At 32.6% G+C, this 16,022-nt stretch overlaps 1 protein-coding gene across 2 annotated transcripts in view; it reads right to left on the reverse strand.

Moving 5' to 3' along the window:
* The window catches only part of CALCRL (calcitonin receptor like receptor), a 102,657-nt gene that overhangs the window by 25,479 nt on the left and 61,156 nt on the right, over positions 1–16,022 (reverse strand). For both annotated transcript variants that reach the window (XM_007965579.3, XM_038001869.2), the window contains 5 exons: positions 15,699–15,785; positions 13,407–13,539; positions 10,897–11,007; positions 10,681–10,793; positions 9,157–9,248 (listed from right to left, as the gene is read on the reverse strand). In XM_007965579.3, coding sequence (XP_007963770.1) covers positions 9,157–9,248; positions 10,681–10,793; positions 10,897–11,007; positions 13,407–13,539; positions 15,699–15,782 — 533 coding nt within the window. In that variant the 5' untranslated portion in view covers positions 15,783–15,785. The remainder of the gene's footprint in view (positions 1–9,156; positions 9,249–10,680; positions 10,794–10,896; positions 11,008–13,406; positions 13,540–15,698; positions 15,786–16,022) is intronic.

Raw genomic sequence — 16,022 nt, forward strand, 5'->3', positions numbered from 1 at the left:
AGTATTATCATCTTTTAATAAAATGGAGGTAAGTTTCTCAAGGTTACACTCTTATTAAGTGATCTATTGAGTTTGAATTTTGAAGTTCTCAAGAAAGCAATAAGGCTTCTGACTACTTTATTATCCTGCTAGTCACTTACTATTGGATAGTAATATTTTGGGCACTGTTACTAGAACTGGGGAAACAGTTGTGAATAATACAAAGCAAAACCCTGACCTCCTGTGATTCCTATTATAGCAGACGGTAAATAGGCACATAAATTAAACAATGTAATCCCAGATAGGAAGACATCCCTGTTTGTCGAAGCCCTGAGCTTAAAGTTTCCGAGGGGCAAGAACAGGCCATGTGACAGAGTACAAGGTAAAAGTCCACGATGGCTTTTCTTCCATTCTACAGAATGAGTAAATTAAATTCAAAGAACATAACTTACTGAATGGCTTTTTGATTCTGAAGTTCATACTCTTTTATGTTATATAGTTTTTTTAATAATTAATGAAAAATTGTTTACTTTATTCTTTTTAAAAATTATCCCCATCTCTTTCATGTAAGACCTTCTTGGTTTTTGACATCTTAATGTTTCATCAGCAAATGTTAGCAGCATAATATCCAGTCACTCTGTTTTTTTCTTTTTCCTAAATACTAAAAATATACTACAGTTTTGAGAGTGTGCTTTGATTTTCTTCTCATATATGTCTGTGGGTATGATCTAGAAAAATAAACTGTCTATAATAATGAAAAACCCAATTGTAAAATATATTCTGACTTTTGGGAAAAAATGCTATTTATTTCTGTTTTCTATTTCAAATAACAAAGTTTTAATCTATTCAAATAATGATATAATTTTCAAAATGTATTGTCATTCTATTGCCATGAAAATTTAGGTATGCTTAAATTAAATAGCACATATGATGAAATTCACTATTCTGAAGTTGCATATTTATCAAATATATCCGTAGGAATAAAAATATGCATATTTAATGTGGATTTGTAGCTTTATATTTTTTATATCTGAAGTCCAAATTATCTAATTCAGTTACTGTATTTATATTTCCATACCTGGGACTCTTCTCCATAAGCCAGTAATAGCAGTGACCTTATAGCAGAACAGGTTAATGTTAAAGCATGTCCATTATTTCTTGCACTATTCTGTCCACATTCAAACCGTATACTCTATGTAGAAATGCAATTATTTTCAATTCACTTTTGGAACAACTGGAAATGAGATGCAGCTAAAATGGACATATTTGAAACATTTTGGCACGATCTCACATTATGGAATAAGAATGTTTTCACCTCTCACAACATTCAGTTTGAGAGGGATGGATTTTTATGTTCACTAATTGATTAAAATTCGTTAATCTGAAGATAGACTCAGTGAGTATGACCCAATAAAACATTTAAGAAAACCTATAGTTCTTACGCCTGTAGTCCCAGCATTTTGGGAGACCGAGGCGGGTGGATCACGAATTCAGGAAATCGAGACCATCCTGGCTAACACGATGAAACCCCGTCTCTACTAAAAATACAAAAAAAAAAAAAATAGCCGGGCGTGGTGGTGGGCGCCTATAGTCCCAGCTACTCAGGAGACTGAGGCAGGAGAATGACGTGAACCCGGGAGGCGGAGCTTGCAGTGAGCGGAGATCGCGCCACTGCACTCCAGCCTGGGCGACAGAGAGAGACTCCGTCTCAAAAAAAAAAAAAAAAAGTTAAATAAATAATATCTAATGTTAAGCTGAAGGAAGCCTGGGATACAGACCACAGAATAGGCTATATCTCAGGACCATAGTGTATAACAAATTTACAATGACTAAATGAACGTACCGTGAGTTAAGAGAGCAAGGATTATGCTGGGTAGGCAGTGAAGGGTGTGCTGTTCAGGGAACACTAGATGACTACTTTTCAACTCAGTCCTTGTCAAACCTCTGACAGTGCAGTATTGCCAGGTTTTAAATCAATGAAAAGTCAAAGTTCCAATATGTCAAAACACGTACAACATCAGGGTAATTAGTAGAGCAAACTCTATAGGTTTCCACGTAGAAATTCATTAATAGCTGTGTTTAAATATGCTTTAAAGATTAATCATGTGGGAGGCTGAGGCAGGAGAATCGCTTGAACCAGGGAAGTGGAGGTTGCAGTGAGCCAAGATGGCACCACTGCACTCCAGCCTGGGTGACAGAGCAAGACTCCATTTCAACAACAACAACAACAGCAACAACAACAACAACAACAACAACAAAAGATTAATCTTGCACAATTTTCAGAGAAAAGTTATAGCTTAAAGAAAAACTATACTTGCTCTAATTGAAAAAAAATATGAAGAAACTGGAAATGAGATAACAGTTCACAATACTGTTTAAATATATTCAGATGTGATCTAAGAAAAAAATGAGAATTTTGGTCATTTGTACTGAGAAGCAGAAATACAAGCAATAACAGGTTATTTTAATAAGTTAAATTTGAATGCTTTGATCTACCAATTGGATAGAGGTTATTTTTCTGAATTTTATTTGGGACCTATGCAAGTACCTACAGAAGATATCATTGTTTACATAGTTCCAAATATGCAACTTGGCTTTTAAATTGTTTAGGGTCAGTGTCTGAATGTTAGCAAAGATGTTCTTTAAAAAAATAAATAAAATAAAATAAAACAGCATTTTCTCTTTTTTTCTATAAAAGTTGGATAGATGTCATATGCTCTCTTTTCTGTGGAAAAAAGATGAAGCCTTTTGTCTAGGTTGTAAGAGTGAGATTTGCTCTGCTCTCTGATTTTAAACAGTAATTAAAATATAATTTGTAACTAATTCCAGTAAAGTTTATTTATTTATTTATTTTTATCTAAAGAGTTCCACTTTGTTTTTCCAAGAATCATTACGAGTAAGAGTCATTGCCTCTCAGGGCTTGGCAAGCCTTAAAGTTATGTCTCTTTCTCTTTTCCCCTCCCTCTCTGTTCCCTTTCTTTTTATCTCCTGCTCTGACTTGTTCCTTTAATTGACTCTAATATAAAACTGAAGTATATCTGGTGAATACTGTTTTGTGTTCTCTGTTTCTAATTTAAAGAATGGATGAGTGGCAGACTTGTCTCTCTCTAAATAAAAAATAACAAACAGTATCCTAAATCAACTTTTTGTATGGTTCTTGGTTTTTATTAGGGTGGGTCAGTGACCCTCAATTACCAAAGAAGGGGAAAAAAATTTCCCATACTGAGTAAGCAAGAATAACTACAGTATCAGGAACTGGGTTAAGAAACAGAAAGGATCTGCTAATAGATATTTTTATACACAATGAATGATTTTCTGTGAAACATCAGCTCCTCTAGGAATTGTTTTCGGGTTAGTTGGACGAAAGCTAATAATTTCTATTGCCCCTGACTTCACAAGAACATGATTCATGAACCATTCAAATTCAGTATTTTCTGAGGTGGCCCTGTTCTTCCTTGGATCTAGCTGCAGAGTCTTTCATCTTGTTTTACACAGATGCTTCTACTGATTTGAATTTTAGAGTCTTAGTCTAATGCCTTTCTTTGTTGATGGAGACGAATAAGGCCAGACAATCTTAAGGGACATGTTGAAGGTCACAGATAAGACATGGGCAAGTCTGTCCTATATGTTAGCTTCAAAGTCAGTTCATGTCTTCATTCCTTAAAAATTTATTGAGCGCCTGCTATGTGCAAGATCCTATGCTAAGCCCTGAGATGTATAAAGAAACAAAGCAGAGGTGACTCCTGCTCTCATAAAGCTAACTTTATAAAATTATTTTCATTAATTCTAGTGACATGTCCGGTAGATAATTTTGTGGAATAAATGTTAAACGTATCTAAATTCAAAGACTAAAAATTCCTTAATATTGATTCAAAAATGGAGTAAGCTACATGTTATCTTCTGGTCATAAAAAAATCTTATTACTTTTGACTGATTTACTTAACCATAGTTTTTCCTATCATAATTATATTATTAATTTGGTTACAAAAATGTTCAATGTTTACTTATTTTTTTACATGAATATTTTCTTTATAAACATGGTCCATTTAAAACTAGAACCTGAACTATTTAATTTTGTTTTTAAAGATCTTACTGATATAACATACCTACCAGAGCTAAATATTTATATTCAAACCTTGTAATGGACTAATAAGAAGTGAGAACAATGCCAATCATAGATAACATTTTTTGAATCAGACACTCTGATTAACACTACATCTCACTGATAACCCTACCATTATCTCAGTCCTTATAGCAAATCTATGATGTAGATACTAATATGATCTGCATTTTTAACACACACAACTGAGGATTACAGAAATGAAAAAACATGTTCCATGGTACCCAGCAAGTAAGTGACAAAGTGGAATTTGAGACCAATTCTGCCTGTCTAAAGAACACTCTCAGGCTGGGCACAGTGGTTCATGCTTGTAACCCCGACAATTTGGGAGGCTGAGACAGGAGGATCACTTGAGGTCAGGAGTTTGAGACCAGCCTGGGTAATATAATTAAACCCCATCTCTAAAGAAAAAAATAGTTAAAAAATTATCTGGGTGTGGTGATATGTGCCTGTAGTCCTTGCTACTTGGGAGGCTGGGTGGGGGAGGATTGCTTGAGCTCAGGTGTTTGAAGCTGTAGTGAGCTATGATCGTGCCACTGCACTCCAGCCTGGTGACACAGTGAGAGCCTATCTCTAAAACAAGAAAGAAAGAAAGAACACAGTCTCCTGTAATGACATCTAGACATACAGAAAATATTTAAAATGCTATACATGAGTTTTACTTGAAGACGGTTTCTCATGTTTTACCTAAGGCCTGAGAATTATAATAATAAAGGAAAATTTGCAGTTTTGCTTCTTTCTTTTCAAATTCATTTTTAAAGATTTGTAGAGTCAATTAAAATAATTAAGTGAACTAGATAGAACACAGATCAGGAGAAATCTTGAAAATGTTACTTAATTAATTAGAAAATAAGTAAAATTAGGTGTAAGACTAGACAATCTCTTCACTGCTTATGGCTTATAATTTCTATATATTGAAGTTTTACCCATCATTGAAGCATTTGCTTCAATTAGAGTATCACCTCAAGAATCTTCAGATTCTATGAGTTAGAATGGTTCTTTCCTTTCTCAGTGTCCCCCAGGTCTTTGTATCTCCAGAATAACACTCATTGTTTTGTTTTGTTTTGTTTATTTTACTTTGTATTACTGTTACATATGAGTATTTCAGATGACTACATAAATGTATTCTGAGTGCCTGTATGATTGATACAGTCTAATGAAAAAATTAGTAACTCTTACTACTTATTGAGGGGCTCCTAAATGTCAGGTCCTATATGAGTCTACTTTGCCCAGTATTTTAAATAACATCATGACCCATTATAAACACACACACACACACACACACACACACACACACACACATATCCCTGGGGCTTATTTAAAGCAAAATCAGGCTAAGTCCATACTATTAGCAAATAGACATGACAAGTTTGGAATACATCCCATGTCTTAATCATTATCTTATACTATCCATTAAAATTAAGTTATGCCTCAATTCAAGTTCATACCCCTCATACTAACTCACCATTGAAAAATTCTTTTTTTTTCCTTTCAGTTCACTATATGGAATAAACAGTTAATTGTACTTTCAGTAAAAACTTCAAGTAGAAGCAAGGTAATTATTCGAAAAACGTATTTTTTCTTTTATGTAGAGGTCAAATTTCTTATATTGGCAAGACACTCATTTCCTTTAACAAAGTTTTGCCTATGTAGCATGTTATACATCTTGTTTAAAAGCATGGGCATTTTAGCAAATAACAAATGCATGTATTTATTGCACACAGTAATCTTTATTTTTAAAAAATATTATTTTTCTAAAAAATTGGCCTATTTATATGTAAAACATGAGAACAGTATTTGGGAGAACCAAATTTCTGGCCTCTCTTTCGGAAAGAGGAATGTGCCTACAGGTTGCATCCTTAAAGTTAATAATTTAGTAAATATATACACAATATCATTTTTAAAAAAGCACTTCTACATAGATGAAATAAACATTCTCTGATTTTAAGTTTTAACCCTTCAATTAAAATTTAAAATTAGTTGTGAGTGTCAGTTGAATAGTATTTGTTCTTAAATAAAACATACATAAAGACAGATATAAAAATATTGAACATGACTTTATTCCAATTCTTTATCAATAAGAAATACAGTTTACGTGTGTAGATTACTTTAAGCTTGCAAAATACTTTGACAGATACCAACTTCCCTGATATGGAGATTGTATATTTTGATTAAAAAGATAACTCTTTCATTCTAATCCTCTTTACTAAATTACTGTTTCATTTGTAGATTCTTGGGCTTGGAAAGAGCATTAAAGATACTCAGGTCCAGCTATGAACCCAGGATAGAAAAGCCATCTACTTCAACTTTCCTGATAGGTTAACAGCTAATTTCTGTCTGAAAACCCTGAGTGACAGGAAGGCAGATGGCAAGGTTCATTACATTTTGTTTAGTTATATTCATTTTTTTTATTTTTTAGTTGAGCTTTTTTTTTCTGTTTGTTATTGTACCAACTGTATTCTTAATTATAGTAATTTGGATTCTTGAAGTCATACATTGTGCCTTATATATTTTGTCTTTTTCTGGCTTAACGCTCCTGGTATGGTACCTTGATGCCCTGATCAGTTGATATTTTCTTCAATTTCTTCACTTGATAAGTTAATTTTTATGATATCTTGCTTTGCTCTCATATAGTGAACCAGGTGAATAAGTGGTCTGATTAGAGATTTAAAATTGAATACTGTACATTTGTTGGTTCATTTGGCTTGCAGTATTGTTTTCACTTGGCAGCTCTACTCTTATCTAATTAGTTCACAGCAAGCATTTTCCATTAAATCTTAGACTCTTTCACATGAAGGAACATAATTAATTTTGCATTTGACTTTAGGAAATTGGTGCAGGACTTTACTTATCTTTACTAAATTCTAACTTGTTTGGGACTGTATGACTTAGAATTCTAGAAACCATTGTCCTCCCTGTAGCCACTGGTTTTGACAGGCAAATGTAATTGTTATACTGCCTACCTTTATCTTCTTCAAAAATTTAATGTGCTTGGATATTTTGACTTATAACATGCAACATAAAAAGAGACCATTTAATCTGAAGACTCTCAGCTGTATTAGTTTTTTTAATTTGCAGAGATAGTGGTCTTCCAAATGTTAATAAAAATTTTACCCTATGTCTACTATCATTAATTGCAATTCTGGAAATATTACAATGAGTAATTCAGGAAGATTTCACTGAGGAAGCGATGCTAAAATTTAGATCTGAAAGATAAATACACTTAATTAGACTAGGGAGGAGGCAAAGATAACAGGCAGGGCAAGTTAATGATTTTGGTTTTATATGAATTACAATGGAAAATCTAAAAATTTTAAAGCAAAGAATGGTAAAATCAGATTAATATTTGATCTAAATATTTGAAACTATTATTCTGGCTGCCTTGTTTAGAATTAAATGAAGAGAGAAAGTGAATTTACTAAAGCTAAATAAAACAAGACTGCTGGTGATGGCAGTAGTGATCAGCAAATGGAATAGATTAGAAGGGTTTCAAAAGGTTAAGTTCACCAGGTATAAGGAAAGAGTGACAGAGAAGAAAAATGAGAGAAATGTATCATGGATCACTCTTAAATTTCTGGCCAATGTAATTGGATTTCTGGTAGTGTCATTTGTAAAGATGGGTCACTCTGAAAGAAAACCAACTTGGGTTAGAAGGAGGTAGATACTATGAATTTGTTTTGAACATGTTCATTTTGAGATATTTTTGAGACGATGTGTTTCAAGAGCCATAAAAAGATATATACCCTTTGACCAAGAAATCCCAAGACTCTGGGAATGTAGCCTGAGAAAACAGTACAAACTATGGGAAAAGTTATAGTTGAAAATGTCCATTGCAGTGTTTTTTAATTGGAAAAAATGAAAGCAATGTTAATACTCAGAAATAGAGAATTTATATAACAACTTTTGTACACTCACTAAATGAAAAATTATTTAGCTGCTCAAATAGTTGTTTAAAAACTGCTTAGTAACATATAAAGTGCTAATTATATAATGCTGTTATAAAAATAGTTCAAATATTTAAATGCTATAATTAAAACTGTAGAAACAATATGAAATAAAACTAGAAAAATATAAGAAATTGCTTAATAGGATATTAAAATTATAGGTTTATATATGTATATATATCTCTTCTTTGTTTAAAATTAGTAGAAGAAGGAAGTTGGAGGAAGGAGGAAGAGTAGGAGGAGGAATAAGAAGAAGAGGAGGAGGAGGAAGAAAAAGAAGAACAAGAAGAAGGAGAAGGAGAAGAAGAAAGAGAAAAGAGAAGGAGCAGCAGCGGCGGTAGCAGCCACAAGAGCGGAAGGAGCAGAAGATGACGACAATGCTGATGAAGATACAATGAAACATAGCTACTTACTCTTGTCACACTGAATTCTATAATTATTACTGATGATCAAAATTATGAAAATCATGTGAAGGCATAAAATAATGCATGCATGACTTAGAATTTAACTTTCTAGAAATTTAAAATTGATTGTTGATTGCTTTGTTCAAAAAATTGGAGCTGACTCTTCCTCCTCAAAAAGGAGTGAATTACAGGTAAAATTGAAAGTACAGTCACACCTTTTTAATGATGACCCTCCAAACCAGGAAAAACCCTAAACAAAGTGTATTTAGATTATATTTTTGATGACATATGTTAAATGCCATTGTTATTATTTGCACAAAATTCCAGTTTCTAAAATGGACACTTATTCTGTTATTAAAATTGGCCAAAGGCTAAACATACAATTAAGAAGGCCTATAATATTTAACAGTTCCCAAAGCAAGTACAGTTAGGTTTATATATTAGTTTGGACTCCTTATTATATGTCTTCACTTTTATATGCCTACTAATTTTGTAAAATTCAGGTTGAGATATTTCATCCATCTCCTCTACATATTTTACGAAGCTGAGATTAACTTAATTTCAACTTATTTTAAACATTCAACTTATTTCAAACATTATAAATTATCTATATTTGTATACTTTGTCAGACATGACACAAATATGCACATGATGGGGCATTCACCCAACACACCTAGTAATTTTCTTAAAATATTTTAAATTTACTTACTTGAAATAAAAGAATATGCCAAGCGAGATAAGCAGTGATGCAATAGATAATCCATGTCCAATTATGGTCAGGTAAAACAAATTTAGTGCAGTCTGTAATTTGTATAAACAAAAAAATTTGGTTCATATCAATACTATAAGTATCCATAATCCTACACATGCATAAGTTCAAATTCAATTTAATAAACTAAATTTTTAGAAATATGTGATCTCATAGCCTTACAATGATGAGTTTGCAAACCAATAAATACTTGAATGCGTCTGGAATGAAGAATACCCATCCAGTGAAATTATCAAAATTTGTAAGTTGTATGCCTTTTTATTTTTAAATATTTTTTTAAAAAATTAGAAGTCAAATATTAAATCTATAAGGCAATACTTTTATTGCTCTAGATTATATACTATATGAAACTAGTATTTTATATTTTGTGCACCTTCAAACAAATGCTACATGATGATTTGTTTTGTTCAGACTTAAATGCCAGATAAAGGTTTCTTTTCCAACTGAGTTTCTTTTTCCTTGGCAAATTTGAAGCTCAGAGGCAAATCTCAATTTGTTAACTTAGAAGATTCTATGATCTGTACAAATGTGTTCTTTCTCATGGTTTTCACTTTTTTTTTAATTTGTCAGTATTCCATTTATTTGTAACCTACCACTTTATTATGTATTTGTATAATTTTCTTCCAATTCTCATCTGAATAAGCTGGGAATATACTATTTATAAACATAACGATAGCTGGTAGTTATCAAGAGCTTACTATATGCTAATCTTTTAAGTATTTCCCTTATGTTAAATCAATCCCTATTAAAATAATGAGGACGGAATCTATTCTTACCCTCATTTCATGTATGAGGGGGCTGAAGCAGAGAGATGTAAAATGGCTTTTTTAAGGTCAAACAGCTGGTAAGAAGCAGAAAGAAGAGATCAGGTTTTAGGACTCACAGTTGTAATCACTGAAATAAACTGCCTCTATTACAAACACATGCAAATACATGCAAGCGTTTTCTATCGAAACTGTATTATAGTGCCAAAGTGTAATTAACCTTGACTCCCATGTGTAGTGTTTAAGGATGGGATCGTTAACGCGAATGACCTAAGAGCCAGTCAGAATGAGAGCCTTCTGCTGAGGGAGAGCCAGGACACTTTAAACCCTGCTGGGCTTATCCTGTTTACTTGTGTGCAGTTTCAGAGGTCATTCTAGAAATTCCACTGCAAATGAAAGATTTTCCTTTTCTTACACTTTTAAGGTATGTTTTCTTTGGAAAATTTGAAACCCCAATACTGAAACATTGACTTGTAAATTACACTCTTACCTAACAGGATTGCTTTTTCAGTGTAATGACAAAATCAATAATAATTTTTTTCCATGGATATATTTCTTCATTATTCTTCTCAAATTACATTATGAAAAGACTTTATAAGGGAATGGAATAATGACTTTATTTTCTTCAATACAGTATTGGACAAACAAGCTGTTTAAATAGATAGTGTAAGTTAAATTTCAATTCAGAATTTTGACATACCTTCACTTTCTCATGGGTGTTAACATTACACTGGGTGTAATTTGTCCATGTTCTGTTGCTTGCTGGATGTCTAAACCAGTTTCCATCTTGGTCACAGATCTTTGTAACTTTTTCTTTAAAATTAAAAAGAAAAAAAAAGGGAAAACAGTAATTTAATAAACCTCGGGCTTATTAAATAGATGTCAAGGAGACATGTAGACACATTTCTGCTTTTACCTGATGGATCAAAGTCCTGAAAGTAATCAGGGCAGAGCTGCATTGATTCAGTTCCTGCTGCAACATTGTTCCAGCAGAGCCATCCATCCCAGGTTCTGTTGCAATAAACGCCTTAGTGGGGAAATAAAAATTAGGGATAATTAAATCCCTCTACTTATACATGAAGACATAGTCTTAAAAGTGGTTTCACACTGATGTGGAGTAAAGGCTATCTACTGAAAATGCAGATATTATATAAAAATCTATATATAGAAATTATTTGACTTCCCACAAAGTAATATTATAATAATTTGTGAATTAAATTCTAAATTCAATTTAAAAATATCTAAATATATAAAGTTTAGATTTGATTTTAATTGTCAAAGATAGCTATTTGTTTAATAAATCAAATGGTCTTTGCTAGTTGTCCTTAGCCATACTGTAGTGATTAATTAGTGTCCCTATGCTTAACATAAGAAAACAATGGGAAATTAGAAACATGTTTCATTTTAGAAACTATATTCTCAGGGCAAGCTGTTAGTATTTTCTGAAGCAAGCAAATCAATATTCCAATATTTCCTATTACACCGTTGTAACACTGAAAGATACTTATTTAGGCCCCTTCACCAAATTCTGGCTCTTCATTCCTTTTCTTTTCAAATAAAGTTGAATGTTTAATAATCTCACATTTTTCTCCAAAATTAAAGAAGGAACTTCTTACATTAAGATATATAGTTTTTTTAAAGGCATAGGTAAATTAAACGGCCAATGTTCAAATGTTGTAACAGTCTATAATCAAGAGTGTAATTTTCTTTTCTTTTTTTGGGGGGGGGACGGAGTCTCATTCTGTCGCCAGCTGGAATGCAGTGGTGTGATCTCGGATCACTGCAACCTCCACCTCCCGGGTTCAAGTGATTCTCCTGCCTCAGCCTCCCAAGTGGCTGGGACTACAGGCACGCGCTACTACACCCAGCTAATTTTTGTATTTTTAGTAGAGACGAGGTTCCACCATGTTGGCCAGGATGGTCTCAATCTCTTGACCTCTTGATCCGCCCACCTCGGCCTCCCAAAGTGCTGAGATTACAGGTGTGAGCCACCACACCTGGCCCAAAAATAATTTTCTAACTTGTCAGGTAGAGATAGAGCCTTGATTGCTGAGTGAGATGTTTATTGTTTTTAACAGATTTGCAAAGCAATATTGGAATTTATCTAGCCCTCATGAAAATAGAACAAAATTCTGATGGCCTGTAAGTTCAAGTAAATTGAACAAAATTTTAATGTTTCCCTAGATAATGTTTTCTGCCCTGTCATTTTTTGGACAATTATTTAAATAGTTTGAATTCATATATTTCTAGATAAAATACATTTTATGGCCTATTGGAAAAAAATTCTTGACGTAGTTTTAGAAAGCATCTCAGATATGTCCATATCACAGCTCCAAAAGAATCTATCTAATTCACTACAGCATTGGTAATGTGATAGAGTGCAAGGTGCAGAATTTTTGAAATTGTGTTTTATGGCATTGGAGTGAGATGTAAGTGGGTATTCCATGAAAAAAGTTTCTCTGGTCAAATGGATTTTAGAGACCTAAAGTTGAAATAAAAATAGCTCTTTATTGCAAGACTTTCTACGGTATTTAAAATTGCAAAGTATATCATGAAACTTCAAGAAGATGTATTATGCAATGATTCCAAACTTCTTTTACCACAGAATACTTTTATTATGAAACTTTACAAAGATATTCCTATTGTTCAACAATTAAATTTAAAATCTACTTTTACATAATAGATAGTAAGAAGGCTTGGAAGGGTTTCAACGTTAAAAATATCTAAAGAGTCTTTTAAATTTTATTTTACTGTGAGTTTTACATTTGATATTTTGAAAATAAATAACCCTTTCTTTAAGGTTACCAGGTAAAATATAGGACTTGTTTTTGTTTTGCTTTATCTGGCAACTCTGCTTGTGCTACTCATCTTTTATCTTCAGAATCTAGGCAAACATCTGGTGCTTAGTAGGCTCTCAATAAATGTTACCCAAAAAAGCAAAAGAATATCTTAATGAAAACAGAAGCACTTAGATTTCGTTAACTTTGCCACCAAATCTACTATGCAAAGTGTGTGTATTATGCAAAACAACACTTTTGTATTCATTATATTATTATGCAACCTCCTGTCAAGCAGGTAGTTAAAAAAAAAAAAAAAAAAACACAATTACATAAACTGAAAAAGTCAACTGTCATTAAGATTTGTGTTTTTGTGTTAATATTAATACTTACTTGATTTAAACATCTTTGCACCATAAAAAGAATCATACTAAGCAGATCACTGTCACATATTTTTATTGTTTTTAAAAGGCAATATAACATGATGTCATAAAATGTTCTTCAAACCTAATTAAAACTGCACATATACAAAAAGGTAGCAATTAATCTATTTTTAACAATGGACCTAAGGAACTTATGATGATACAAGGGGGGTAGTTTTCTTTTAAAAATATGTCAAATGCATTTACAATTAAGTAGCCATGCTTACCTTCTGCTTGTTGAATGGGGTCTTGCATAATCTTTTGGTAACATTCATATTGAGCTGTCATGATTTTATTTCTAGTAACTCCCAACTGAATTGAGTCCTCAGGACTCTCTTCTAATTCTGCTGTAACAAAAATCTAAGGGATTAAAAAAACAACAACATCAACTTCATGAAAAGGATTATGAAAATGTGTTTGTCAAAGGCAGTCTGTCACAGTGGAAAACAGCAAGTGCAGGGATGTACTGGAAGATAAACTGGCTCTCTGGGGAAAAATCCCCAATTTGTAGTGTTTGCTATTTCCATGGTATAAATATCCCCACCATGTCCAATTTCAAAACACCAACAAGAAGTCACCATTGGCAGAGTGGGAAAGCACAGTTGGTTCTCAGAAGCCTGTGATAGCCAGCTCCAGGACATTCCTTAATATGTGTTCTGGAATGTAGAGAGAGATGTCTTCCAATCTGACCCCAATGTTTTCCTGGCTCTGTGAATGAAGGCAAGATATTGTCTGTCCCCTCTCCGTAAGCCTCTGCTTCCTTATTGTAAAATAGTATAAAATAGCATCAAGATAACAGAGGAGATATATCTGGCACGTGGAAATACTTACAATGTATTGCCATTGTTATGATATTTTGATAATCAAAATAATGGTAATGTCATTTATGATGTTGGTAAATAGAAATTTTTCTTGTATGCACATCAGTAATGTTTTTGGACAAGTTATGTATTTATTTTCTTCCAATATAGTAGCACTATTTTAAGCTTCAATTCTACTTTAGTTTCCACATGACTTTTTTTCTGATTTATAATATGAAGCCCAAATAAACCTCTTTTTAACACTTTTAGCAGTAATTTTTGCATAATTTCTATTAATTATATTCCATAAGCTGTTATCTTCCTATCCTTCCTTTGTCCCCTCATTGTAGTATTTCTTTTTTCTAGCAGGAAGTTGAATTTAGTAAAGTCAAAATGACATTCCACTCAAGCTCAAGTTTTACCATTGTGTGACCACCATTTAACATTAACTCTTTCATTCCTTTATTGTTTTAATTTCCAAATAAAGATTTATGCCGTGGTAGTGTTACACAAGTAATAAATGGAAATGTGGAACATCAAGAAAATTAACATATTTGAAAACCACATAAAAGTCCGTAAAAGTGCATAAATCCGTATCATTTTTATCCCTACTTGGAATACAGACTCTGATTTATACACTATCTTACATGAATTCAAGAGGAAGAGTCATAATTTCTTAATTACAATAATCAGTTGACAGAATTACCTGCAGGAAAGTAATGTTCAGTGGAGGGTGGGAGCTGAAGTCAACTTAAAGATATCATCTAAGAAGTGCAGAATTTGGAATTCTCCTAGACTTGAAAATGTTTTCAAATACAAATGCTGACAGGGATATACTCTTGTTTTTTTGTTTGTTTGTTTGTTTTCTCATTTAGGTTTTCTATATTCTCTGTATTGTTTCCATCTTTGTGGTGTTTGCTTGGAAACACCTCTAGAAAATTCCTGCTGCCACAGGAGTAGATAAGAGTAGGTCTCTTGGTTTCTCATGTTTATAATGAGATAAGAGCATGGTCAATATTTTATTTTGAGGTAGAGAAAAATATGGGTGATTCATTACTATAATTAAAAATAAAATTAATGTATGAAGTATATGACTTCTCCCTCCAGCAGAGCAATCTAGTTGTTGTCTTATTTGCCTACCTTTGACTTTGGGCCCCATATCCCCAGTGTATACATGTACAGGGGCAGATGAGTGTGTACACTTATGTACACACCTGCCCCAAGTTTAACATCAATGTCTGCTAATTTGAATGAATGAATGAGGAAATTAATTTAAAACAAAGTGCATGGTTCTAAATTGCCTTGCAATCAAGGTATGTCAATCAACTGGCAGAATGGGAGAAACATCAATGGAAAAATCACTTTTTTAATAGATCTAACTCTGAATCTACAATTCTGGTTGAAACTATTTTCTCTACTATGTACAACATGTACTATAGAGTCATTCCATTTCTTTTTCAATCTCTGATTACTTTCCTCTGGTGTCTTACGCATTTGTGTGTATTCATCTTTCTCATTCTGATCCCCTCCACTTCCTTCTCATTCTATGCCCGTTATAGGACTAAAAGCATACAGCGAATGAAAACATATTATTGCTGTATCAATTGGATATAAAAATGTAATTAATTTCTGTATCTAGTAACTTCTTTAATATTCTTTATCAATTATAGGTATACTGGAAACGAAAACAGACATAATCGTATATATTTTTATGCTTACCATAAAAAACGGCAAGAGAACCAGAAAATACAGGGTACACTTTTTCTCCATCATTAAGCCAAAATGAAATATGCTATATAACATAAACTGCAACAGAAGATAAAAGAAGTATAATTCATCAATATTTATGAAATAAATGCAGATGGTTCTCAACAGAAAATTTATTTTAAAACTACACGATAATTCAATAATTTTACTTTAAAGATTTGATTAATAATTTTTTTTTTTTTTTTTTTTTTTTTTTTTTTTTTTTGAGACGAAGTCTCGCTCTGTCGCCCAGGCTGGAGTGCCGTGACCGGATCTCGGCTCACTGCAAGCTCCGCC

This window comes from Chlorocebus sabaeus, chromosome 10 (assembly GCF_047675955.1).
Source record: "Chlorocebus sabaeus isolate Y175 chromosome 10, mChlSab1.0.hap1, whole genome shotgun sequence".
Classification (NCBI taxonomy): domain Eukaryota; kingdom Metazoa; phylum Chordata; class Mammalia; order Primates; family Cercopithecidae; genus Chlorocebus; species Chlorocebus sabaeus.